The 27,507-nt window shown below is 39.2% G+C and overlaps 1 protein-coding gene across 4 annotated transcripts in view; it reads right to left on the bottom strand.

Moving 5' to 3' along the window:
• The window catches only part of RPS6KA2 (ribosomal protein S6 kinase A2), a 294,786-nt gene that overhangs the window by 237,239 nt on the left and 30,040 nt on the right, over positions 1-27,507 (bottom strand). Inside the window, exon 1 of one of the 4 annotated variants that reach the window (XM_064414039.1) lies at positions 11,037-11,171. The exons of the other annotated variants lie outside the window; for them this stretch is intronic. Within the exon in view, the coding sequence (XP_064270109.1) occupies positions 11,037-11,084 (48 nt within the window). The 5' untranslated portion in view covers positions 11,085-11,171. Of the gene's footprint in view, positions 1-11,036; positions 11,172-27,507 lie in introns of those variants that run through there. 4 annotated transcript variants of the gene reach the window in all.

The raw sequence follows: 27,507 nt of genomic DNA, 5'->3' as shown, positions 1-27,507 counted from the left end.
AAAGGATCTGGGTTGTTAAATCATAGCCAGTGACAAGTGTAATATTGTGGCTCTGAAGGTTTAATAGAATTCATCATTTACCATTGGATTAGCACAGATACTGCAATCCTAAAGTTAAAAATAAAGTTATCAGAGGAGGAAGAGCAAGTAAACGGGCTCCAACACAACTGAGAACATTTATACTGCCCTGGCATTAATGTAAATTCATTTCACTGAACTATGCTATTAGAAGTTCATTTCTTTCTAAAGCTGAAGAACATTCACTAAAAAAGATCAAGATAAAGAAACATATGAAGTATAATAGATCAAAGCTTTGAAAAAAGTATGTTAAAAAGTCAGCCAAGAAATAGAGCAATAAATTAAAGAAAATAAAAAAGAACAATAAAAACCACATTACTAACTGCTTATAAAGATACCTGCAAAGGAAACTGCAGTTCTGCAAAGAAAACAACTTGCTCACCCAAGGTAATCATTAATTGGTTTTGAATCTGCTAATTCCTTCTGTTCTTTAAAACACACAATGAGCTTTGCAGGTTAACTAAGGGTAAATAACTTGAATGGCAACAGAGCACAAAGGACTTACAGGTACGTTCCCTGACAGACAAATTTCCATGCAGGGAAAAGTACCAGTTTGGAACCACTGATCATAAAGTCATTTGTGGGAATGTTCTGATTTTCAGAAAAAGAAACTGATATTTATCATTACTATGCCTATTTAAAACAAAGAATCTAGCATACTATCTGTGCAGAAAGTAAGAACTGACCAATGACAACACTGTGAACAGTGCTGTCAGAACTTATGCAGAAATGTGCACTCTCCCGAACCAAAATATCTCTAACTTCCTAGAAGTTACACCTTTGGAGTAGAGTTTCTCTATTTCAAGTATCTTTCACACAAACATTACTTTCTGCCTCACACTTCTCCAGGGCTGTAGATTTCTCAGTTGTTTGAACATGACATTTCTACTAAGACTTTCCAAGCCATAATACATTTTGTTGTTCTGAAAGGTGATACAAATGCAGTACACACATTAAACTCAGATAACAGGCTTCAGGGGGGAGAAAAAGGCACAGAATAAGAGGTAGGCAAGTACATAAATTGTTTCATACTGACTTTGTCCCCTTAAAAGCTGCTGAGATATTCTTTGCAGACAAGTTCCCCTCCTATGACATATTTTCATGGCAAACATAGAAGTCCCACTGAATAAGGTGATTACTCCAATCTGAGCCAGATTCTTGAACACCAAGCCTCTGCATGTCCTGACATCAAGTTCTGGTGCTTCACTGTGCTCCTTTCAAATGCCTCTTCATCACAAGTCCTCATGAATTCTCAGTAAAATGTTTCGGAAGTGGACAGCATAGGACTACTCAGATGTGGCAGTGTGTTTTTCTGAGTTATTTCAATTTTAATAATGGTTTGATCCTTGTACCCCTGTTTTGTCCCCTCACGATGGTTTCTCCCAAGTTGTTTACCCCTAAGTCTTCCCGCCACTAGGCTGCCACTCAAGGTGTCTGTCCCACTGTTCCTCCCCTTTTTCCCTTATATGAAATTGTCAATCCCAGTTGTGCTGCCCCTTCCCCTGCCTGTCAACTCAGACCCACTCCTTTTATTCTCAAAAGTTTGATATCAATTACCCTGATCATAACAGTTGTTTGTCCCAGAAGCTTCTTCCGTCCCCTGTGATGATTTCATTGGTTCTGCTAAGTTCCTTGCTCCTCCATACGTGTTATCCTATTGGTTAGGTTGTGCTCCCACCCTCTGGACAAACCCCCCTTAAAAACCCCTGTCAAACCGCTGCTCCGTTGTCACTCGTCCCTGACCCATCTATTGAATAAATTTTCTTTGGACAGCATATGAGTGTCCTCTCCTTCGCCTCTTTGCCTTGGGATCCTCGTGGTGTCTTGCTGCAGTGTCACCCACGCCGCTGCTCCAACTGCCACCTGAGAGGCCTTAGCAGAGGCTCAGGGGCAACCACTCTTGTGCGTCCCTTCAGTCACACAGGGAGCTTGCTGGCTGGCTTTCCAGCACTCTGTGACCGCAGGAGAACTGCACTCAGCAACAGGAGAATTTAGGGGTACATCAGAAGTTAGGGCTGAATGCGCAGCATTCAGCCAAGCAACAGAAGAGCAGGGCTTAAAAGCATAAGGAATGCTCTAGCCTTTGTATCCATGAAAGCTACAGAGGGGAACAGCCCTTTATGGCATAGGGCTATTTTAAAAGTGCTACGAGAGGTGCAGAACTAGGCCCAAAGCACTGCGGGCAAAAGACAAAAGCTATGCTGAATTCTGTTCAGCATTTCTGCCATGAACTGGGTCTCAGAATCTTCTGCAACAAGCTGCTGTAACTGACCACATAACCACATGAACATAACCACAATTGAGAGTCATTAACAGAAATAAGCCAAAAGAAGCTTCTATTCACAGAAAGCTATACAACTACTCACAAAAACCTTCAAAAAATAATGAAAGATATTGGTATGAAAGTATGTCAACCATTTTCCAGAGACACACCCAGTGACTACAGTACTGGGGCACTTGACAATGGTGCCATATCATGTGCACCAAGAAATGATCTTTTCCCATTCTTCTAACACACCAAAATCAATTATACTGTGGAAAACAGTTCTTATGCAATGTTTCCCTAGTTTCTGTGCTTTCATCTGATATTACACACAGGTATGTGGAAGAGTCTTTCAGAAGGTAATTACAGCCCACTACAGACTCAGAGGTATTTCATCCTACTGGGTAGCTAAGCAGACAGAGGCAGTAGCACTTCTCAGACTTCCAGGTCCTCATCTCTTGCACATTTCTCTCACTTGAGATTCAAAACATATTCATAACAATAAAAACAGTATTGATTTCACTCAAAAAAACAAATACACATCTATCTTTGTGTATATCTTTGCAGCAAAATTAACTAGCCAGTGCCTCTGGGGGTGGGCAGCAGGCAGCAGAGTGAAACCAGGAGTCATCACACAGGGAGTTTCTTTCTGAAACTCAGAAGAAATGTTTTTTAAAGGTTTATACTGCTCTTGCATTTGCCCCAACACACAGACTATAGGGACATATTTGAAGCCCTGAAGTATTTCCCAAATGGGAAGAACCTGGAACTTAAAGCACCTGTGCTTGCCTCCAGCCAAAAAGGAAAAGGTATTTTAGGGAAAACTTTTCTGAACTAACAGTGAATTTGGCATACAATCTCTTTTAAGAGATGCTGCACAAAGATAAGTATACTGATAAAGGAGAGAGAAATGTGTAAGAAAACAAGGGGGAGAGGAAGCTGTGATATACAGTATACCTGCACCTGAACTTTAACTTTTGACTGCAGATTTCAAGAAATTGCTGTACAGACCAAAAATCTGCACAATACTAGAAAGCTTATGTAAAAGAAGTGGTACATTTTTGCACACTCAGCAACAAGCCCTCAGGCAGTAGTTCTAGCAAATAGTCTTCAAGGATATTACTACAATTCTGTGCTCCAGAGGAGAACGTCACTGCTGTGCAGGAAGGATTTGGGGGGAAACATGTATTATTCTGATATACACTTCTATGTGAGGCAAAGTTTAGTGTATGTAAGTATGTTATTCTACACATAATTGTTTTTGTTGATTTTCTTGCACTTAATCTTACAGTGGAGTTTCAAGTAGTGTCTCTTTACCTACCAATTCTTTAAACAGGTTAAATTGCAATACATGCTTAAAAGACATATTAGGCTAGCAATAGCCAGAAAATTCACATCAATTTTACAAAGCTTAATGCCACAATCCCCATTCTCTGCATGCATTGAGGTCCTGCTCTCCCCAGAATCTCTTCCATGGGAGGCAATAGTGTGTCATGGCCAGGAGAGGCACCCAGTGGAGCACAGCAAGGCAAGAACCAAGCTGGCAACACAGCCCAAGCCATGCTGCAAGCAAGGAACACAGAGCAGCTGTGGCAGGCTGAATGAAGAGATCACCTGGTGGTCTTTAGCATCTCCACGTTTTTCCCCTGGCCAAAAGAGATAGTTTCTCAAAGCACTGCCAAGGTCTATTTCACTAGATCACAAACTTATTGAAGAATTAAGAGAATGTTAAGCTCCACATAAGCAATTTTATAGGTGAACAAATACATCTGGGAGATGGAAATTTGCTAGCATTTCCACAGGTCCTCCTGTATCACTGTTGTAGTTTAGGGTTGGTTTTGTGGGTTTTTTTCTTTTTTGTTTCACTTGTTTCTCTAGTTTGTTTGTTTGGGGGTTTGTTTGTTTTGGGTTTTTTTGTTGTTTGTTTGTTTTATAAGAGGAGGAAGAATAAAGCCTGCAGGAAATGATCATTCAAGAACCTTGGATGAGCCCCATCCAGCCTTTGGACTTGGAAAATACAGCTAATATTTTACTTCCTTGATTAATATCAGAATTTTTCCATATTATTTATCCATCTGTTGAATATACCTACTGCTATTCTATCCAAACCCCTCTTTCGGACCAGTGTGCCAGTTTAAAAAGCAACCTATTTTTCCTCCACATCAAGTCCAAGAATAAAGAAGTTTCTTGTCCATGTGCTATTCTTGTCTCTGTCTCCTGTTGTTTCTAGGCCCTGAAATAATTGCTGTATCATGTGTCGCGGATAACATACCAACACAACTCCACCCAGGTTGCACAGATGCACATGCACTACAAAAAAATTCTCAACTGAATGAATTCTCAACTCAAATGAATTCTCAATTCACTTTCCATCCAGTTACATAACCCATGGACAGCAGGAGCTGTCTCACTGGCATATTAGAGGTATGTGCAAGTAGATATTTCTAAGCTGTGCTCACAGACTTGGGCATGACATTGCTCAAGACACGCAGCTTGGGGGAGGAGGAAAGAGTGAAGACAGTGCTCAAGAGCTGGATTGCCTTGTCCCTCCATGTTGCGGCTCCCAGCCTCCACAAGCACCACCTCCTCTTGAATTTACTGATGCACCTCTATCAAAGAATTATGCCTCAGCTGCTTCTATTTCTACCAACTCAAGTCTATTTAGACGGAAGTTTTTGATACCAGAAGATTGCCTCAGTTCTTTTGCAAACTTTCAAGCTTAACTAGTTCAAGTATTTCTGAGAATAAGGTGCTGCTTAGGACAAAAACAAACCATTCCTCGCTTCCCTCAAATAAAATACTCCTTTGGAACACTGAGACAAGTACAAAGGGCAGAAATATGTACAAGTCCTGTTCCATGGGGAAAAGACAGAATAGAACTACAAATATGAGCTCCCATTGTCATTTCGAAAGTGATCAAACTATTTAAATTCAGGAGTCTTTTATCAATCTTAATATTCCTTTGATATAGGGATACAACTTTTTGGCTATAACATGCAAAAGCATGTGTGTTTATACATGATTGAAGGCCATATTAACATATAATTTGTCTTTATATTAGTTCCGTGTATGTATGTTATATGCATTATAATACACAACTGTAGCCAGGCTAAACTCAGAATGTTATTGCTTTCCTTATAAAACTCTTTGCCTTGACTTGAATAGAAATTCCATCTTCTTTTGTGAACAGCCTGCTTCATTCTTTGTTGACAACAAGAACTGTACAAGTACTTCAGCTACAAGAACTACACATTCAAAAGCATACTTGTCTTGCTAGTGTCTTGTGAAGTTTAGGAGACTTGTACCCTTCAAAAAGCTTCTATTGCAACTTTTCAAACTAAACTACCAACAAAACACAGTTGCATTTTCTGCCACTCAATGCTACAAAAACATGTGAACCAAAAAATACACAGAGCCTTAAATCCCACCAGTGCCACACAGACAAGTCCAAGACTTGTATTCTCGTGATGAAGTAGGCAAGTCTTCTTAATTGACCATTAATGTCTCCTGCCAACAGTAAGAGATCCAAACTGCTTCTGCTTGCAACTTTTCTTTTTAAAGCCCAACCGGAAGTAATACCCAGTTGTTCCTTCTTTCCTCTCCTAATAAAACAGATGCTTCAAGAGTTAGTTTGACAGTGATTTCTCTGTGTACTGTGATTTCTTACTCAAAGTGATCATGCCCATCCATTACCTGTTCTGGAAATCTAGGACCTAGATAATTTTAAATAATTACATATTTTCTAGAGCACAACTTTCAGCAAGGTTCCTCATAAAAACTTCTGTGGACTTACAGCTAATAATGCATGTTCAAAAGATTACAGTTATTCCTTAACACCATTTTACATCTAGAAGACAATACAGCATTGCTGTCAGCTCTAGGCATAATCAAGGCATGCAGCTGCCTAGAGAAACAGGCCAGTATATGGGGCAAAACAGTCTTCCCTCCTGCCCAACCCTGCCTATAGCATGGTCCCAGACAGAGACAGATGGATGCCCCTGCAAAATGCAGGACAGGGATCACAAGGCAGCAGATTGGTTCATATTTGCATAAGTGACAAATGGAGCACTCTCCAGCCTGTCCTATCCCTCAAGTCTTCCAGGAGCTGCAGCAACAACCTAAGGCTGTTTCTCCAGAGCTCTGCCCCTGACCTGGTGTCCCAGCTCCAACCACTTCTCCCTTTATCACATGGAGAAAGATGCCTGGCTTCACTAGCCTCAGATCTTCATACTCGGGAACAACAGTCATCCTCAAAACCTACCCAGCAGCCTTGCTGGCCGCAGACTACAACAGCTCTTGGCAGCTTAACAGTCTGAGACATTGTAAGCTGAGTGTGACAAAAAGAGTCTTTTCCCATATCTGGCTTCAAAAGCATCCATACAACTGCCAGAAGTAATTTCGCTTGGCTGAGTCCTAACAGTAGTTAAACGAAGATTTATTAGCATGCACTCATAAGATAAAGCAATATCAACAGAGGTCATAATGTGCCAACCTCATGCACAAATCAAAGCCCTCATGAATCAAACACCTAGTTCCTTGCAGCCTGAGCCAAGGAGGCTGCCTCCAGCTGAGGCAAGCTGTATCTTCGCTGGACCAGATACCAGAAACCCCCTACCCCCCACCATTACTGAGTTATCTATAAAACAAAGCATAAGAGAAACCCCACACTCTCATTTGAAACAGCTCCCAAAATTAATTCTTGTGCCTTCTATGCTCTCCAACATATTTGGGAGACCTCAAATATGATGAGATCTCTAGCTCCCTCTTTTGCTGTAACATTGTCCCAGTCATGACAGGAGCAGACGATTTGCCAGATCAGGCACATTTCACTACCTCAACGGTCCTGCAACAGTCACACAATAATATATGAGTCAGTTAAACACCACTAGAATTCCCCACATTCCCAAGAGTTTACTCTGTACTAAACAATGTCATCACTGAGGACAAGAACTGTGACACTGAATATTACAGGTAGTGTCCATGCAGGATGGGGAAGAGTCCTTGAAAACCCTTCCATTATGAAGGGTACAAGCCATCCACCCAAGCTGGACAGGCACCATCACCAACATACAGCAGTTCCTTCAAACTGACTGGGTCCTTGAGAAGACAACAGATAAACATGCATATGGCAAATAGCTAATTTTATAGACATGTATGAAATATATTGTTTTACATAAAATACAAACAAATACCAGAAACAAAAGTCACAAAATACCTTGCCCATGTGTTGATTCTGCCATGTGAGAATGTATAGAGAAACGTTTAACAGGTTTGTGCTGTCAGATTCTTTTGGTGCTAGGTATCTTTTCATTCGTGCTGTCCTTTGCATCAGTGACTCATTAAGGACAGAAACTTCTGTTGGTGGCAATGGGGAAAAGGCAGAGGCATTTATCACGAGCTACAACAGAGTAATATTCTGCCAATACTGCAGTCATTACCAAATTGTTTTTCACAATGCTGAAAAAAAATTAAAGATGCTCCTTTTTAATGCTACAAAGAACATACGCATTTCCATAAATCATGCAATCAGTATTTACAGCACCAGATCCCTGCAGAAGAATGCATCAGCTGAAATCTTAATTTGTTTTCCTTGACTGCTTCTCTGTTATTGACATCACATCTTGTTCTTAAACAGTGAAACTCTAAATTACCCATTTTTAATAAAACCTATTTTTTCTGTCAGAATGCTGTTCAAAATGTTTTTCAATAGCTTTTTATTTTCATGCTGACTCAGTTACTGAATTATAGTTTATTACAAGCAACGATTTTCAGATCAACTCCTTAAATCAAACAGTTTAGGTGATACTGTATTTTCTGTGCATATCAATTTTGTAAAGCATACTAATTCAATGTTAAAGCACTACAGGAGGAACACTGCTCTGTCTTTACATGATTGTTTCAGACAAAGCTTTCAGAAGACATTGAGCAACACAGGTAAATTCACATGGAAATGTAATTTACAATTTACTCTCACATGTTAAGCAGCTGCCCTTTCTTTGGAAGGACAACCGTTCTTTCAAGGTTCAGTAGGCAACAAAGTTGTTAAATGTTTTCTTAACTAATTAATTTTAGGAACCACTGTGTGATTTTGGGAGCTTTAAACATGTCCTTTTTCCTTCACTCACCAGGGCAAAGTCATATTTTTAACACAGCCGTTGAAGACCTAACTCTGAAACCACCCCTCGTGTATTCAACAAGAAGCATTCACTTGTCTAGAGCTGCTGGTGCCTACACAAACAGCGAGCTGAGTAGTATCTGACATGGTGTTTGACTGCTGCTTCAGTATGTAATACTGAAGAGTAAGCTCTGAAGATATTCACTGCAATAATCAAATTCATTGTCATTCTTAGTAGATACTTCTTTCCCAGAAAATACAGGACTGTGCTTAGGCCTGATCTACTTATATTAAGAAACTTATCAATTTGGGGCATTCTTTCATATGTAAAATTAAAAGCATATTCTTTTAGCTACTTAATTGCACCAGCCTCTAAACAATATTCATGTAGATAGCCATCAGGTAGATATTATATTCAAAAAGCAGGAAGGGAGCCATGCGTTCTTCTCCAAACTTCTTTCAAAATATATTGCAGTGAGAGTGGCCAAATTAAATAGAGGTATCATTAGCCGAACTCTGTATTTATCACAGCAACCCCCCTCAAAAACCATCCATAAGTTCTTCACAGACACCACACAGAGTAGTTCACCTAATTCACCTTCTAGTTATTTGAGATTTCTTTTTCTAACCACAACCCTACAACCTCATTAAAGAGTAAGAGAAACAACATTCTCTATACTAACTAGCTATGGTGTGTTCAGGCAATCTAGGATGGCACATGTTATCAATCCCTGTGATTCAAATGACAGCATGAGACAGAAACTTGATGCAGTAATAATAACTTCATGCACTCACTTGAGCAGAAAGTATGCACACAACTTAGGGCAGATCCAGCCACTTGTTCTGTGGTGCCTCCCTTTCTTAGCACCTAGAAAAAGGCCTCTCCAAACTGAACCTGTACATAACTCTTGGAAGGGTTACAGATGTTTTCCACAATTTTCTTTTGCACATTAGCACAAATACAACCAGGTTGTTTAAAATACTCCATCCACCTCCACAGAAATACCAGGAACCATCAACACAGATGAGTACATGAACGATACATGATTTCTGCTGTGTGGCACCATACAGACATCCTGTTGAGAGAGCAAGTTGCTACAGGACTCCTGAGACTATCAATAACCTACTGTTGATATCATGTTAACTTACACTTATCATCACCTCGGTTGTATCCACCTCCACTTTGTCACTTCAGACTAGTAGCTCAGTTAAATTTCTAATAACTTTTAAAGTCCAGCATAAGTCTTCTCTCTTGCATTTTAATCCACTTTAATTGACTAGGTGCTTTCAGTCCTATATTCAAGAGTATATAAAAAAATACACCATTGTTAATAGATCCCAGTGAAACTACAGCCATTTGATCAGATATGCCATTATTAAGGCATATATAAACTAGCAAATGGGAAAATTCTTCTCAGTCAGCATAAGAAACCCTAAAAGGATAGTTCAACAGCACAACAGTGATATCAACATTTAAATACTGAAAATTTATTCCAGAGAAAAAGGTACAACCAACCATCTGCATGTGTGAATGTTCCAAACATCAGTGAGCCATATGCCAGATCTAACTTGCATTGAAATTCAACTGTCTTCTCTTGTGCCCTTTTAGAACTGTTTTAATTAGTATACAACCAAGTTGACTATTTCATTTTGAAGAAACCTATTGCAGATATTAGTATGACCTATCATATACGTTAAATTATACAGCATGGTAAAATTACAAAATTCCAATTGACTACAACTGCAAATACCCTGCATGATAATTGAGATGCTCTACAGAATAAAGAGACTGCACTTCTAATCAGTCACTAATAAACCCTGGACATAAGTAGCCAAGATAAGAAGGAGAGGGAGGCAAAAATCCCCGTATGTTTTCAAAACCTATGGGATAAATCCTTGTATGTTGCCAACACAAGATCCAGACAACGCAGACATTAAAATTAAAGAATGGTATGTCAGACAGCTAATTACCACAGCATTCAATACCTAGCTAGGTAAAGTGCTTTACAGAAATGTATGATCTAGGGATAGTTTTAAACCCAGTTTAAACTCAATTTTAAATATAGTTCTACCTGAAAGTATACAGTTGTCTGTTAGATATACCCATATTTCTAGTGATTTCTGTGAATGTATTTGAAAACAGTGGAAATATAGAGCCTACACTTAACATATATGTATATCTTCTAATACCAACTTTTTTTTTTTTTAATTCAAACCAGTCAATGAACAGCATTCTGTCTTATACACTGCAAAAACTTGGCACTAAATTGCTTGGCAGATTCAGAATATACAGTGCCACTAAATCAAGGAGCACTGCTAAAAGCCAGCATAATACAACAGGATGACAGAACCTGTAAACAGTATCTGTAATCAAACTAACCCCTGCAGCATGCTGCTGATGCCTGCTTTTGATGGATATTGTGTCCCAAACCCCAAGCCAAGAATAACATTACATTGAGAGAACAGTTCAAGCCATCTCAGTACAAAGAAATCACAAAACTGACAGCACAAAAACAATGCAATTATCAAACTTTGTCACCAGCCTAACTAAAGCAAGCAAACAAAAAAGATGCACTTTACCTTTTTAAGGAAAAATTTCTGCAATTTCCTGTGAGGCAGCTTTATCATCTTTTTTTCACCATCTGGGATACAGGTCAGGCACTAGACGTCCTTGAGCCATTCTGCAGGGGCTTGACACCTTTTGCCTTCTCTACTAACTCGCTACAGTCAGCTCAGGCCAATGCGTCACCTAACACCAGCCCAGCCCCACAACAGATTAAAAGGCAAGAGCTGGGTCTCATTTTTGAAGAAAGCTCTAATACAGACACTCCAGCTCCAGCTGAATACTTCAGCTGTGTTGACAGCACAAGGAGGAAGAAAACAGGTAGGAGGTCTGCATTGCCCCCTAAAAAAAAGCACTGCAAAGTTAAAGAAGGTGCTTATACAGGAGCAAGAATTTGCAAGAGGATGAAAGACACTGAGATGCTCAGTATACCACTGATCCTTTCAAATCCCATGCTACAGAAGAAACTCAGTGTCCAGGACTCTGAACACAATCCAGCACTGCCTGCTGAGTGCAGCTTGTCACTGTGCACCTGTTAATTAAGCACACTGTATGTGATTCAGCCAAGCACAGCCTGTCATTTATGTTCTCTTCAAATCATTGGAAGACTTATTTCCTCTGAATAGCTTTTAGAAAAAACTCTACACAGAGAGATTGCACGCAAAGATGTTATGTACAGATACATATGGAGGTATTTATAGAGAACACCAATGCTGAGTTTCAATACTGCAGGAATCAGCAATCATAAGCATTGCTGCCTTCCCTTTGGGAATTTGCAACTAAAGCTCAGCTTCAGATTTGGAGGGACAGGGCTCAACAGCACACTAGCAATGCTGAATAGCTCCTGGGCCACTGCTGTCCTAGTACAGCAAGTACTGCAGGGTGATCTGATCTCAAACACTGTGTTCACTTCCTGTTATGCCAATGGCATAATCCCTATGTTTAAGAATTAAGCACAAGCTGAAGCAGCTAGTTTAAAAAAAAATCATACCATGCTCAAGCTACTCCCTGATTAGTGTTTGAAGAGTCAATCTGTGTAAGAATACACAGAAATGTATTGAGAGGAATTTCTTCCAAACATTACCAGTAGCTCCCAAATCTCCATCTCCTGTTTTTATACTATAAATATATTTCACACAAGCTGCAAATCTGTAACAGTCCATCTCTACCTATATAATTTTTTTGCTATTTGCATAATTTTCTTACCACAAGGACTATGTATGTTCCTCAGCCCTCTCGCTGCCCATTCTTCAGGAGCTGCAGTACCACAAGCCCTACCAAATGTCACTGCAAATTCCACTCCTACAAAGGCACACATGCTTAACCTCCAGCAAGGGGCAGGGTCTGAGGCACGCCAAGGAAAAAGGAGGTTAAGAGAGTTCAGCACACTTAGATGCAGAGTTTTGTGTTTAAGGAAAGGCCAAACATGATAGGGAAATAACTGTAAAATACAGTAAATATGAAGAATTCACTAGCAAATACAGTAAATGCAGAACCAAACTGAGAACTAGTGCCACTACGCACCCCAAGTCCAGCTGAAGAGGCAGGACACTGAAAATGCCACAGAACAGAAGTGCAGCATATGTCAAAATATCAGTCAGGGGAAAGGTAGAGACCCAGGACAATTATTGTGATAAACCAACAGCTGAAGGTAAGAAGTAGATGTAGTATTTAGATTATTCTGACCATCAGGCATTCAAACTGATGGAAAATTCCAGACTCGTTTTCTGAGAAGCATGCTGCACCATGAGGATATCTAGCAAAACAACACGGAGAAGGTATTTCCAAGTCAAATTTCAAGAAATTGTTCCAAAACTGGCAACTGGGGAACACAAGCAGCAAGACGAGGTAATTCTTTCGTGTGTTATGTGTTTGAAGCCTTTGGGTTCAATATTAATAAAAGTTAGCAAAAACACTTCTTCAGGAAATTCTCACTGTGTACTGTGTAAGGTGGACAAAAATCCAAGATACCACTGAAAAAGGGATGGTTAACATGCCATGCTACATCTGGATGCATGTAGCAGAAATATTACAGTATATCTAATATACTATATAGCTATAGCATCTTTCTCAACAGTTTCTGCCACAAATGGGCAAGTTTCGTTTTGAAACCTGAATCCTTGTGGGTTTAAAAACCCTGTGATCTTGAGGTATGCATTACCAAGAAGCACATTACTTTTAAAACTAACATCTCTTACTCCAGATCACCAGAGCCTCCACAATTTCTCAGGATTTTAACTTCTGTCTAGGAGATTCCCCAGAGCCAAACAGCATTGACTTAGAATTTCATTTTTCCTATTGTAATTATTTGGCTTCATTTTCATTTCTTCATTCACATGCACTAAAGTTGCAAGGTTTTCCTATAGAAGAGCAAATAAATATACTTTGAAGAGATCTTGAATTCAAGACTTCCTTCCTTTGAGAAGGTACATAAACATCCCAGACTCTATATTAATCTAGCTCTTTAAAGCTAAGCATTTAGATTTAAGACACTTCCATGCCTTCTAATACATAACCAGATTTTGTAAAAAAGCTTTATTACAGCAAAGGTCAAAGGTAGACTTTCAGCTGTAATTATGAATTGCTTTGGTTTTGTTGTTTGCATTGTTTAGTGTTTCTTTAAAATCAAGAAAAACACTGAGGACTGAAGACACACGTTTAGCATTATTTTTAGGTATTTATCTATGTCTGGATGTCAGAATACATTCTGAATTCTGTCACGGTTACTATGGTAGATAATTGCTTTTTGTTAAATCTGACAGTGAGTAGATGCAACACACACAGTCCCTGCTTATTCACAATCCTCTCAGCTAAAAGCAACATTTCACATGTAAACTAGTCCTCCAAACTCCATGTGCACAATCACCTTTCCTTTCAGACACAGCTATCTGTCATTTTCAAGTCAGTGTGCTGTTATATGTTATACAGGCTTTGCTTGGGCAACTTAAATGAAATATTCTTCATTAATTGATGAACACTTGCCTCATCTTTCTGACCAAACCAAGGAACACCATTTTTCAAATTGTTGTTGCTGTTTATTTATTTTTTGTTTATGAACTACACACTTCTTAGCAGGCCTACTCCCATCTAATACCAATTCTCATTAATATTAGAAAGATGCCATTATCATCCCAAGGGAAGCTAGCCATAAACAAATTCTGCAAGACTGAGGAAATAAAGCATCCTGTGGCTACATTTAGATCTTCACAGAGAGTATATAGAGTACATTTTATGAAAGAAAAATATAACTCACATTTTTCTTTCAATACAGTGTTACTCTGGAACCAATATTAACGAGATCCACACAAATGTAGGTGGTATTAGATACTCTTTTCCACACCCACTGAAGTTACCTTTCCTTAGTAATTCAAATCTGAAAAGATAATATAACTCACTGCTTTAACTCACATGAGTAAACAATTTGAAAAAAAATAAGTGATTTTATCAGCAATTTTAACCAAGTGTTAGTCCTGTAACTGACAGGTTTCCATTTTACCTCCTATTTTGATATACAAATCCACCGACTTACAAAACACAGGAGAATTGTTTAATACTAGTTAGTTTCAGCATACTCAAAAATCAACGCTGCCATTTTTATCAGCTTTTCCCCATCAATTATTTGAAGTCATTATACAGAGAAGTGATTTTTTTTTTTCTCCTTTTTGATGCTGAAAGGATTTATCCAGACAATTAGGTAATGCAAATTTGTTTAAGCTTCCTGGGGCTGCACAGCAAATGACTGATCCAGCTCTCTTACCAATCATTGGTAACTCAGATCAAGAAAGATTCCAATGATTACCTGTTTTAACACTTTTCCCCCTAAACTTTCTTAAAAATAATGAAGCATATTTGATCAGAAGTTTGGATTACAGAAAAACTTTTTTCCTTCCCCTCCCACGCCTTAAAAGCCTAAAGGTATCATCCTCTATTTGCTCCTGACACACCAACCCCATCTCCTAAAGAGCCACCCTGAGGGATAAAAATGAGGAGACCACAGAGCATAGTGCCCATGGTCTGGGTAGTACTGAGTACACGAGAGCAAGTCAAAAGCACTGACTTTGGAAAATTGCTCCATTCCCTTTTGAAAATAACTGGTGCCAGAGAATCCACAGCAGTTTAGGCTTGGAAGTGGCCACTTCAGGCAGCAGCAAGAACACCTGATTTTCTTTCCCCTCTTGCTCTAATTAGCTAACATCACTGCCTGGCAGATCCTGCTCAAGCCTTTAAAACAACTCTCACATAAACCTCTCTCCTCTCACACCTTCCCCAACACCCAGGCAGTTTCCTGGGGGACTGTCGGAACCCAGAGCATCTCTCTGGATGCCCTGGATGTCTCAAAGCCCTGGCAGGAAGCCAAAGACACCTGGAAATTCGATCTTAATTCATGGAGCAAATTGCCAACCTTATATGAAGAACTACAGGCCACAAAAGTTTAAGTAGGAATCACAGGGTGAAGGGAAAAACTTTGGAGCACTGTACAGGGGGGTTTTGTATGTTGTACAGGGGGGTTTGAAATTCTGTACATGGGAGTCAGGAGTTCTAAGATGGAGGAATTTGGGCATGCCCTGTCCTTCTTCTTTCTTCTCCTTGGCATCCATGTTCAGGATGATGTTGGCCTGTGTGGATTGGTCCATAGAGAAAGTGCACTTGCCAACAAGGGCGGAAAGTATTGGAAATTAAAGGTAAATATCTAATACGTAGTTTTCACTATAAAAGAGACAACCGCCCCATTGGCGGGAGAGAGTGCCCTTGGCTGTCTTGCTGATCAGACCTCGGCTGGACAGACAGAAAAACTTTGTAGATAAGAAACAATAAACTCAACTGAAGACCGAAAAGCAAGAGTCCAGACTCCTTCTTCGAGAGTGCGGCCTGCCCAGAACCACCTTTTCCCATGCTGGGGCAGAGACAAGTAACAGCCAACCCTGGCAGGAGACTGATACCAAGGACTACTGCAGTAAAAGCAAGGAATTCATTTCTCCACAGGACCCACTTTGTCTCCTTGCTGCTCTAAGGATCCTTGAGTTGCCCTTTGAGATGATCTCAATGAAAAAAATACTGCATCATCTTTATATCAGAAACAAACAGTTCTCTGCAATTAAAAACATAAAAAAAAGAACTATTACTACATCACAGTTGGGAAATATCTAGATGTAGAAGTAACTAAACGGGAAAGGAGGACAATGTTTAAAGAAAAGAGAGGTGTATTTTATTTCCTGCAACTTACTGCATCACAAAGCTTAAGGAGATTTATGGCCGAGGTTTTTAAGGGATTCATTTCAAATTCTGCTGTGAATCTGGATTCTGTGATCAAGCTTCAGTCAAGATTTTCCTTTCTTTATTATACTTCTATGAGGGTAAAACAGCTCCATGCATTTTTTCTAAATCTTTATTATAAATGCAAGCCACCTTCAAGTTGATTTCCATTCAGAAGCCTTTTCAAGCAACATCAGTATGCAGCAGCTATTAAAGTTTAGCTTAGTCTTTTGCAAATCCTTCCATGAGTCAAGATTTTTTTGGGGGGGCATGATATTTCACACAAATTCACAATAATCCATACTCTTTTTTTCCTCTCCTCATCAGACAAAAATCAGATTATTCTCAAAGAGGCATTACAATTCAGGGCCCTGCTGAGATTTTGATCTGCTTTGAACCAAGTTCAAGTTATTTCAGACTCTGTGCTGTGCACCTGGTTACAAAAAACTCCCATTACTTAAAATATGAGATAACCCTCCCCTATTTCTACTATAGTCAAGGCCTACGTTCAAGTTTGGAAGAAGAGAGAGGGGCACATCTGCATTAGTGAGAAGGTAGGTGACAGGGTTAAGGAGCCTAGCAGAGGAAAATACCCATGTCCATACACACGCAGCTCTGTTCAAAGTCTCCCTAGAACGTCACATATACACTACTAGAAACATCCTTTGCTGAAGGCAGAAGAAAGGAAAGGAAGTTATGAAGAGAGCAACAGGACAAAAAAGGCTGTAGGCACAAATGAGTCCTTGACACCACACTTCTCCGCATGCAGTTTATCTGATTACCAAAAGCCACACATGTTCGGAGGTGATTGTAAGGCGATTCCTAGTCACATTTTACGCTTCCATTTCTGTCACATTTGTATTTTCTGAAAAATCCATTCACTCAGGATTTTTCTCCTGGGAAGCTGAGAAACCTCAGAGAAAAAGGAAAACAATAATTATCTCATTTGCTTCTCCTGTGTTTTGCTGCTTTAGAATGTGTTTGGAGATTGTTTGCACAGGTAGTTGTTTCATTGGGTTTCTCATGTGAATTGTTTTGACTTATTAGCCAGTCAGGGTTAAGGTGTGTCAAGACTCTAGAGAGAATCACAAGTTTTCATTATTATCGCTTTTTAGCATTCTGTAACTATCCCTTCTGTATGCTTTAGTATAGTATAATATTCTTTAATATAATGCAGTATCATAAATAATAAATTAGCTTTCTGAGAACACGGAGTCAGTTCATCATTCCTTCCTTCGTCGAACACGCTGCAAATACATTTCTATTGTGTTGATCAGTGAAAACAATGGAAATTACAAGTTCTGACTGTATTTTCAATATATTCTAATGCAATAATTTGCTCTCCTTTCATAAATGTCACTGAATGTTCTATAGCGATCAAACACCTCGGCTGATGAGGCGAGGTTTGTAACACTGTATAGAGTTGAAATTACTTACTTACATTTGGAAACCTAATCCAGGTCCCCTAATAAATGCTGTTCTCATTAGAGAGCCCTTTAGTAGAACTGTCACAGAGTCATGGACTTGTTCCTCTAAATGAAGGTCTACACTTTCAAATAAGCCCGAGTCAAGGAAATGTATCAAAAAGTGGGATCGGATCACAGGTCATGAAGCTCTAGCATGATTTAGGCAGCACAACACCAACAGCCATGCTGTGAGAGCTCAGTCTTGACGGCACCCTAAATTTTCAACCTGAAATTGAAACCACGGCTTCTTTGTAAGGGTCTAGTGTGAATCATGGGACAACATTTTAGAGAAGGACCCTCAGAGAAGTCACTCATAGACAAGTTTATGTGCCTGTCAAGCTTTCAAAGCAGTTCAATTTCTGAGAAGTACAAACCTTGCAAATACTTGTACTTAGGACCCTGACATTTAACAAACTGCCTCTGAACAGAAACAACTTACATCTTCTCAGGTATAGGAAAGAACATCAAGGAAGCAGCTGACATTTTAGAGGAGTTTCACTCCTCACCCACAATGAGGAGTCCATAGCAAAGGTCCAGTTGCCACACAGGCAGCAAAATGAACAGCTGTACATTCTAGAGGAGGCTGCTGCAGACAGCTGAGCTCTGCCACATTTAAAGATCAGATGTACCCTTGATGAGCTCTGCTCTCCTGATGATCAAGCTCTGAAGTAACACACACCCTGTGGTTCTGCAATTACTCTTACAAGCCTGTAATGCACCATGTCTACTAGAAAAGTATCATATCCCAGGTTAGGAGAATAGCTCTTAGCACTGGGAACATGCAAAGGACACAATGGTCTCTTGACAAGCAGCTTTTTGGTGTGTTTGGTGGGAGGTGTTTGGAAGTTTATTTTGACTCCTACCTTTGTCTTTTCTTTCTCTTTTTAAGATCACTGTTCAATATGATATAATTTCTCTCTAGGTAGAGGTTTCTTTGACAAACAATGGCGACTGTAATGCAGCAACCTAGAGCAATTTAAAGCATTATTTTTGTCTACATATGACACTTAAATTACAATTTCGGGAACTCTGATAGTTAATTTCCATCATAATCTTACATACTGAGTTAACTTTCCAGCAACAAAAATGTTAAATCTGGCACTTTCACCAGACAAAGAGGAACCACTGCCATCATGATGGACAGGCTAATATGCCAACAGGTAGTATGTTAGAAGAGATATAACACTGTATGCTCAAGTTCTGATCACAGAGATAAATTGCTCTAACAAGGACTGAATTTTTGGACTTGCACCTTCAGCACCATATACTTTACTTTTGAGCCACTGCTTTCATTGTGGCATCCCACTACTAGGAGTGCCTGGGAAAAGAGAACCTAATTTGCAAAATAAATTGGGCTTTGGGCGTTTCCATTTCTTTCACTTAGGTATAGGATTTTTAAAGGTTTTTGTTTTGTTTGTTTGGGGTTTTTTTTTTTTTCATTTCAATAAAAATACAATCATTCCAAAGCTCCAAGTGAGAACTTAAGTCAGAAGTACCAGGGCAAAAAGAAATTCATGAAGTACCAGGTCAAATCATTGCCTTCCCACCCGTATGATAGTTCTGACCTCTTACATGCAGACACATGTACATGGATCCAGGATTCTAGGGAGAGACAATGTTTCTTGGGAAGTAGACACATTCTACTTCCAGATTCAAGTTTTAGGCATACATTTTATAGCATCCCAATACATTTCACAGCATCCCAAGGGGACAAGCAGAGCAAAGTGGGAAGAAAAAAAGATGAACTCAATGTCTTCATAAACACGAAGTCACTGGGGGGGGGGAGGGGAAGGCAAGACTGTTGCAGGAAGAGTAACTGATGATTCATCTATGGCTACAACCTGAAATTGTCCAGGGTTTCTACGGGTTTTCATATCCTTATGGTAGATTTGTAATTTAGATATATACTGGAAATATAGCATGTTAGTAAGTTATTTTGAACACAGATTCATATCTTTACCTGACCTTTTCAACAGACAGAGTAAATTCAAGTGAATAGCCTATGTAATTAAGTGAATTGATGTGAAAATGGAAAAGCTTTCATACCATAAATTTTTCTTATTACAATAATCCCTGTACAGATTAACTCACATTGAGGGCAATTCCTTAGCATGGTGAACCAGGAAAGCCTATTACCCGAAGTGACAGCCTCAGATTCAGACTAAGATCTCAGCCTATGATTAGAGTGGTCTAACTAACAAGTGTGTCTCTTGGACAGGTTTTTTTGACATTTTAAATATTCTGAATGTATAGATTATCTAAAAGCATACACTTCAAGAGTTACAAAAATATTTATTGTATTGGTGACTCTTATGCCTTGTTTATAGCTATAAAGGATAGAAAAATAGAAGTAATACATGACTTAAGCCAGAGACCTTGGAGAAAAACAGAAAAGCCCACACTGGAAATACATCACATTTTTTCTTCAGGATAAAATACAAACTTAATCCTATTCTCTTAATTTATTAGTATTCAATTGAATCTACCTGCATTTTAATTTCACTTGTGATTCTTGCACATTTTAGACATACATATAAGGAAGAAAAAAGTTGTAATTTCTTACATTAGTTGATCTTCACTTCCCCACACAAAAGCAAAAACACACAACCCAAAAGAACCATCTCCTATCTGTTTCACATTTATTTCAAGGTGATTTAATATTCTTCCCATCTCCTCATATACATTTCTCTCTGCTGCTCTAATAATTTTCCACCAACTCTTTGGTCTCAATAACCGTGTTTCTCTGTACTTTTTCAAAGGTGAAATGACTGGAACTGAAAAGAGGGTTCCAACTGAGAAAAATCAGCACAGTGGCATAGCTCTGCTGGTAATGCCTATTCACCTCCTCCTGCCTACAGTACCCCACCCCCCCAACCACCCCTCCCCCACCAGTGCTTCACAAACAGAAAGAGAATTGATGCTCCAAAGCCTGTGTTCTGCATCTCCCACAGTGGCACAGTACTTGCCACAACAGTGCCATCCCTGCATCCTGCTAGCATTTTTAAAGATATTTCTAGAAATAGCTACACTACTGACTTTATAAAAAAAAAAAAACATTTTCTCTTCACCTTCAGAGCTTTTTCATCTGATTAAAGATGCTATTATTCTTCTATTAAGACATTATATGGATGTGCCAATAGAATATAGAATATAACTAGGGTAGAATACAATATCACAATGACAACATAAAAGTTCTTTGCTCATGGATTTAAGAAAATCCATCTTCCCACTGACTTTATTATCTTATCTCATGTATGGTAGCACAATAATACTCTGTCATAATTCCAGTAATTTCTACAGTTGATTGTAACCTACTGTAAAACAAACTCTGCTAAATAAAGTCCTCTCAAAATAATGTGCTAGGGGATTAATGCTTGGAAAACAGAGTCTCTCACAGGAGTATTATCTTTCAGATGAGGCAGAGGATCTAGAATTTTAAAAGCAATAAGGCAGCAAAACTACTGTCAGTACAGGAATAATTCTAAAGTTGTATTTACAACATTCAGTTAAACAAAAAAAAGGCAAAAAAACTCAAACAAACAACAATAACAAAAAAAAAAACCCACAAAAACAAAAAAAAAACCAACAAAAAAACCCCACCAAACAGGAAAAGAGCAACAAAAGCTATTTTAGTTAAGGTTTAGCAAATGTAGGACTGTATTTTAACTGAATAACTTTCCATTAAATTTGATGTATTTTCTAACTGAATTTACACAGAATTTTATACTGTGTTTACCTTTCAAAATTTCTATATGAACAAGTACCCAAAGAACTACCATTAGGACTTTAAAAATTTGGTCTGTAATGCAAGAGAGTAGTTCAATTGCCTCTCAAATTCTTATCTACAAAATTAAAAAGGAATATGGAAACAGGATTTTGAAATTTGTATTGATTAACAGCAAACCTGCATTAAATTTGGACAGAGGCAACAAGAATATCTGTAGGTTATGTCGTTAGCCAAGCTGTAAGATGCTTTAAAGGATGATTTGCAGAAATTATCTTAGTTCTGACTCATAAATGGCAAATTATGTGTTTGGGCTAAAGTCATTCAGCTTTAGCATAATCAAACATAAGCTTCCAATATCGCAATGAAAACAGCACCACAACCTAAAGGAAAATATAATTCCAGAACAATACAAGCAAATGGCTGAAGAAAATATTGCATGCCTTAAGAGATAATGATGAACTAGAGATGGTTTGAGTTAAGTAACAGAAAACCCACACTAGAGACCTGTGCTTTTAGGATCTTGTGATCTATTTCTAGACTGTACAGAATCCCTCCATTCACAGATGCAACAGATAACTGGATATGGAGAATACTTGGAGGTGATTCAAGTTGAAAGACAAATTCTGGCAGAAGTTTTGTAGTTTTATGAGCTAACATTAGAAGAAAAAAAAAAAGAAAAAAAAAACGGCAGATGCTCTAACAATTCCTGTCTAACATTAGCCATGAACTGTCATCCACTTGTGCCTACTGGAAGCCAAATATCTGGGGTTTGGCTAAAGCACGTTTTCTAGAAAGGAATTAAATTCTGACTTTAAAATTACAAGAGAAGGACAAGCTCATTCCCCAGCCTCTAAAATATCACTTCCCCCAAAAATGTACCAGCAGTTTGCAGTTGTCAGTGCTGGGTCTGGGGAGGGGGCACAGGCTTCAGATTCCAGTTACAGCTTTTCTCACACCAGCTCAGTGATTGCCACAGTTCCCCAGCTACTGCACATGCAATTCACTTAAGTGCACGCTGCACTTTTGGGTCAGTTCTTATCATTAAAATAATTTTAAATTGGTATTCAAAGAAACAAAAAGAAAACACCACCCTAAAAACGACTGAAAAGCTGCTTGAATTCTCATACAATGATTCCTTCTTAACTGATAAAAACCCTTTTCCCAAACACGACAGACCTCTGCTGTTGGATGAAGTTACTGCAAGCTTCCTTATTACCCCAGAATAATTCCCTTGGGCTGGTTATAGGTTAGAGCTTGCAGTGCAGAGCAAGACTCTCGCTGCACCATAGTGGCATTTGAGGTGGCTTATTGGCAGAGGTAGCCAAGCACAAGATGAGGTGGTCAGTCCCTCCCTCCTAGGGCATTTCTTCCTAAGGCACCCATCTCATGGAAAGAAACATGCTCAGAATCTCATAAAAAGCTACCCTTCATGGCACAGCTGCTGCTCCTTAAAATAAGGTCCAATAGATCTCACAATAAGAACTAGAAGATGTAATTGCCAAGACTAATACATTTAAAATTTTAAAATGAATGCATATTCCACAAATATCAAAATGCCTGCTTCAGGTCGGCTTTCTATTGACCTGAACTGAGGTCTGACGCTGGGACTAACATATGTCTGCCAGTCACAGCATCCCAAACTGCACACTAACCCTGTCAAAATTAAACCACAGCTGTATTCAGGCTACCCAGTGTCAGTCTCCCTGTCAGATCCCTGTGCTGTACCACGGTTACTGTGGACTGCAACACTGCTGTGATGGTGTTCCAAATACTGGAGCTGAAAAGATGGTTTCTTATCTGGTTAAAAAACTACCAGCAGCCCCCCCACCCAACCCCACCCCCCCTGCCTTGAGCCTTCTATTGAAACAGAAGGCTGTGATTTAAGAAACAGAATTATCCTTCCTCACTGTTCAAAGTAAGAGCAAAGGGTGAATGGGCTAAAATTCCCATTGATAAAATCATTTGAGTTGGAAGCAAGCACTAATAAGACAACATAGATGAACTACATGCTCAAAGAAGTCAGTCCAAAGTCAGATTTGACTCAGACTCTGTGGCAGAAATAAGATACTTATAAGATGGGGCATGTTTCAGAAGCAGGGTCTGGAACAAGGGATATCTTTCAATACTTGGCTGAGGTGTGTCTACCCAGAGAATTCAAGTCTTGCTACAAAAAAGTAAATAATTACACCTATGATAGTTGTTCTCTATAACAAAATTCAGTGTTACAATCTGCAACAGTTACACTATATATGGATTATTATGGTATAGAGATACAAGACACATCACAGCAGTTTAAAACATAGATATGAAAAAAATTATCTGGAAGCTTTGGAGTAGCTTAAGTTCAATACTAGACATACATAACTGCCATGGCTAAGATTCACCCTGCTTTTTGGATTTGTTTCAATCTTCCAAGACCTCTTTTCTTCAACAGGGTAAGACACTAAAGAGTTACCACTTATTTAAAGGCACAGTATTGCATTAATGCCAGCAGTATAAGCACAATTTTCAGTGCCTAAAGTATGACAGTAACATGACTGAGGCAGTTCTATCTGTAGAAAATACAGTGAATTACTGTCTTACATAATGCAGAAATGTGTCTGATGGCCTAAAATCAGCCAACTGAGAAAGGAAGTCAGGTAGAAAAGGGACCACACTTTCCAGCTGCCATGGTTCCTCACTACAGTAGCATCTCTTCTAGCAGCTGGAAAGATGAGCTGTCAGATGTCCAAACTGAAAACTTACATATCAAAAGCTTTGTGACATCCAAAGCTTAAAGTAAATTTCATTGAGCTTTGCAGTAGCTTCTTGAGCTGAATGTTCAGTTCTACCCAGCCCACACTAGGTGTCAGCCCTGCCCCAGTATGGCCGGGTGCAGGCATGTAGGGATACAGGGAACAGGTATTTCCAAAGCACTGCATTTTCCTTCGAGATTACGAAGGGTCAAGCTTGCATAGTGGTCAGAGAACAAGAATAAAAATAGCTTTCTGTTCTCATGGACAAATATTAACAAGCGACATGCTCTGTCTTTAAAATGTGTTGTTGTAAAGCTGGGATGGTCTTGTCAAGTCATGCAGTCATGTCACCACCCCACTTAGAAAATGGGATGGCAGTGTATTTGCCAGCTTCAGTCTAGCTAGTTCAAGAAAATGTTGCAATACATCCTAAGGAGTATGGGTTAGGGTCCCTACACAGAGTACACACTCATTTGCTAAAACTCATGCTATCATCACATATCTACTCCTGAGACTGAACCTTTCTATCCCACAGCTGCAGAAATATCACAACCAGCTGCAGAACAGCACCTGGTAGGAAATGCATATCATGTTATTTGAAATTATTTCAGTGTGTACTTCACAAGAATTATGATACATTCAGATAAAAGACACAAAGTACACACAGTGCACCTTAGTCATTTCCACCTCACCCCCCCCAAAAAAAAAAAAAACACAAAACACCCAAACATACAACCCAGTTATTTAAGATGTTTGTGACTAATATAGACACAGGATAGGAGAGGCAACACTTCCTATACCACAGACAAAGGGGCCCAGCACTTGGCTTCATTTGGCCCTTTTGCCTATGAATGTCTCCAAGTACCACTTGAGCTCAAAAGGTCATTGACCTGAGTATGTCTGAATTCATGTCATCAGGGTGATACTCAGAAACCTCAAGTCTCTGCTTTGCTTAAACAAAATTCACATCTACCCATCAGAACACTAAGTTCTGGCAGACCTGTGAAATTTCATGTTGTGCCACAGCAACACATGATTAAAATTATTTAATATAATTTGAGCTGGTACCATCTTCAGTCATTGGATAGTTCTGCTAATTCACACAGATTGAAGAAACAAAGGGCAGTCAGCCTCCTCAAGACACTTACAAAGGGAAGGAGTTATGGTCATTCCATGTCTTCAAACCATGAGGAAAGTTGATTCTGGTCTCACACATTGGCTTTGTTGTAAGAATTGGAAAAGTCATACAGCAAGACCTTTTTCTTCTATTTCTCAGATTAAGTCTAGTATTTATACTGCTTCATATATATGAAGCAAAAATGTTTCAGAAAGAAACCAGTAGGTTACTCATTTCAGTCTTGAATAGATCATTTGATCATGATAACTTCCCATACACAATGAGCAGATAGATTCGGGTACCCAGATCAGCAGTCACCTGACTCCCCATAAACAGCATGCCAAACTCTTTACTTTTTCTAAATCATTAGGACAATAATGGGAGCAGGGGAAAAAACTGTTCTTGAAGTTTCCATGTGAAACTTTGGGCCCCAAGGCAAGTCTCCTTTCCTCAAAGAAAGGACAACTCTCTCCCTCAAAAAGCTGTGGCACATAGTCTTCAGACACTAGCTTCATCAGCAAAATCTGCTATTCAGGCCCATGTGGTATTCACATGCCCTCTGAACAGAGAGAAGCTGTGAGACAAGCAGAGAAGAAGGAAAACATAATTCTTGTTTTTCTTGCTGTGCCTGAGTTGTGCTGAAGTAGAATGCAATATTGAGATTGTTTACCCAGAGTGAGGATATTTTGCTCCCTTGGCCTGTCAGGGCCAAGAAATGTGTGCCTGTCAGACTGTCACAAGACAGTCACAAGAGAATCGAGGATGAGTGCAGTTGTGTGCAAAAGTGAGTGCAAGGCAGATTCAGTTTAGATATAATGTACATAGTATAGTATAATAAAGTAATTATTTAGCCTTCTGATAAGACAGAGACCTCCTCATCGTTTTCTCTCTCCAACATCTGAATCGCCCTTGATTAGTAAGAGGCCCAGAAACAGATCCTATGCCAGATACAGGACTAAAGGGGAGTTTGGTGTTGATGACAACATAAGCAAGGAGGCTTGTGAACAAAACACTGTGCATTCCCAACCCTAATAAACTAATCTTCCAGTATTTCTTATCTTTATAAGATATAACTATACAGTCACAAGATCATGTCTAACCCCAATTTTCATTATATTTTCTGAAAACATTTATCTTGTTCATCTGTGGAAAGCTTAACAAAAAAAACTGTCAGTTCTACTACATAATATTTAAATGTCCTTTATTTTTACAGAGAGGTGAAAGACAGTTTTAACAATGCAAGTTAGTGACCCTAGAATTCAAGTGATCAACAGTATACCTGGACATTGCATGATGCCTAAGTATAACTCCCAAAGAAGTAACAGCTAAAAGAAACAGTGCAGGAAGAGAAGGAAGAGCTCCCCCAATTTTGCTAACACATTTCCAGATACTCTGGGGAAAAAAAAAAAAAAAAATCACAAATCTCAGAGGGTTTTCTCCATCTCCCTGTGATAAGAAGTCAAATTTCCCTGTCAGCTGCAGATAGAGAATCAGAGTGTAATCACCCTGCAGATACCACAGGGAAGGCATCCAGCACTTGTATTCTTTGCTGAAGAGGATTTTCAGGTGCTCCCCCATCCTCCAGGGTTTTTTATTATTATGAAAGAAACACCCTAATCCAAGTAGATTTCCTGCTCAGAATTGCACAAGCCATTATTTCCAGACAGCTAGAGATGTATTGTGCTTCTCATGCTGTCAGCATCTGCCTCATACAGCACTTACTGTGCCATTTAAATGCTTCCTCCAGCTGTCAGCCAGGAACCCAGAGCTGCTTCATCTCATAAAAAGCAGCTCTTCCAACTCTTCAAGCAAGGTACATCCATATTAGTTAAAGAATAAAAAACAGGCAGAAGGAACAGGCAAAACAGTATTTTAATGATCTACTTATCTCCCAGGGCCTCACCTCATTCAAGCTGTACAGCTGAGAATCCATGTGTCATCTCAAGGGGAAAATTCTCTGCTAAAATCAGCCTCACAAGCACATTACAAGCATTTGGTCTGCACACATGCTTTTCTTGCTGGTCGGTGACATGTAAGTAAGTGTATAGCTGGCTTTCTAGCAGTCAGACTGAAGTCCAAGATTTTCAGCAAGTGTAAGGAATTTAATGGGAGGCCCTGTAGATTGACAAGCTTTTTCCTTTAGTATCTACAGCAAAGAAGAAGTTCGCAGAAGCACCTGTACCTTACATT

This window comes from Passer domesticus, chromosome 3 (genome assembly GCF_036417665.1).
Source record: "Passer domesticus isolate bPasDom1 chromosome 3, bPasDom1.hap1, whole genome shotgun sequence".
Taxonomy (NCBI): domain Eukaryota; kingdom Metazoa; phylum Chordata; class Aves; order Passeriformes; family Passeridae; genus Passer; species Passer domesticus.
Note: the sequence above shows the minus strand (reverse complement) of the source record. Positions and strands in the feature narration are given on the sequence as shown.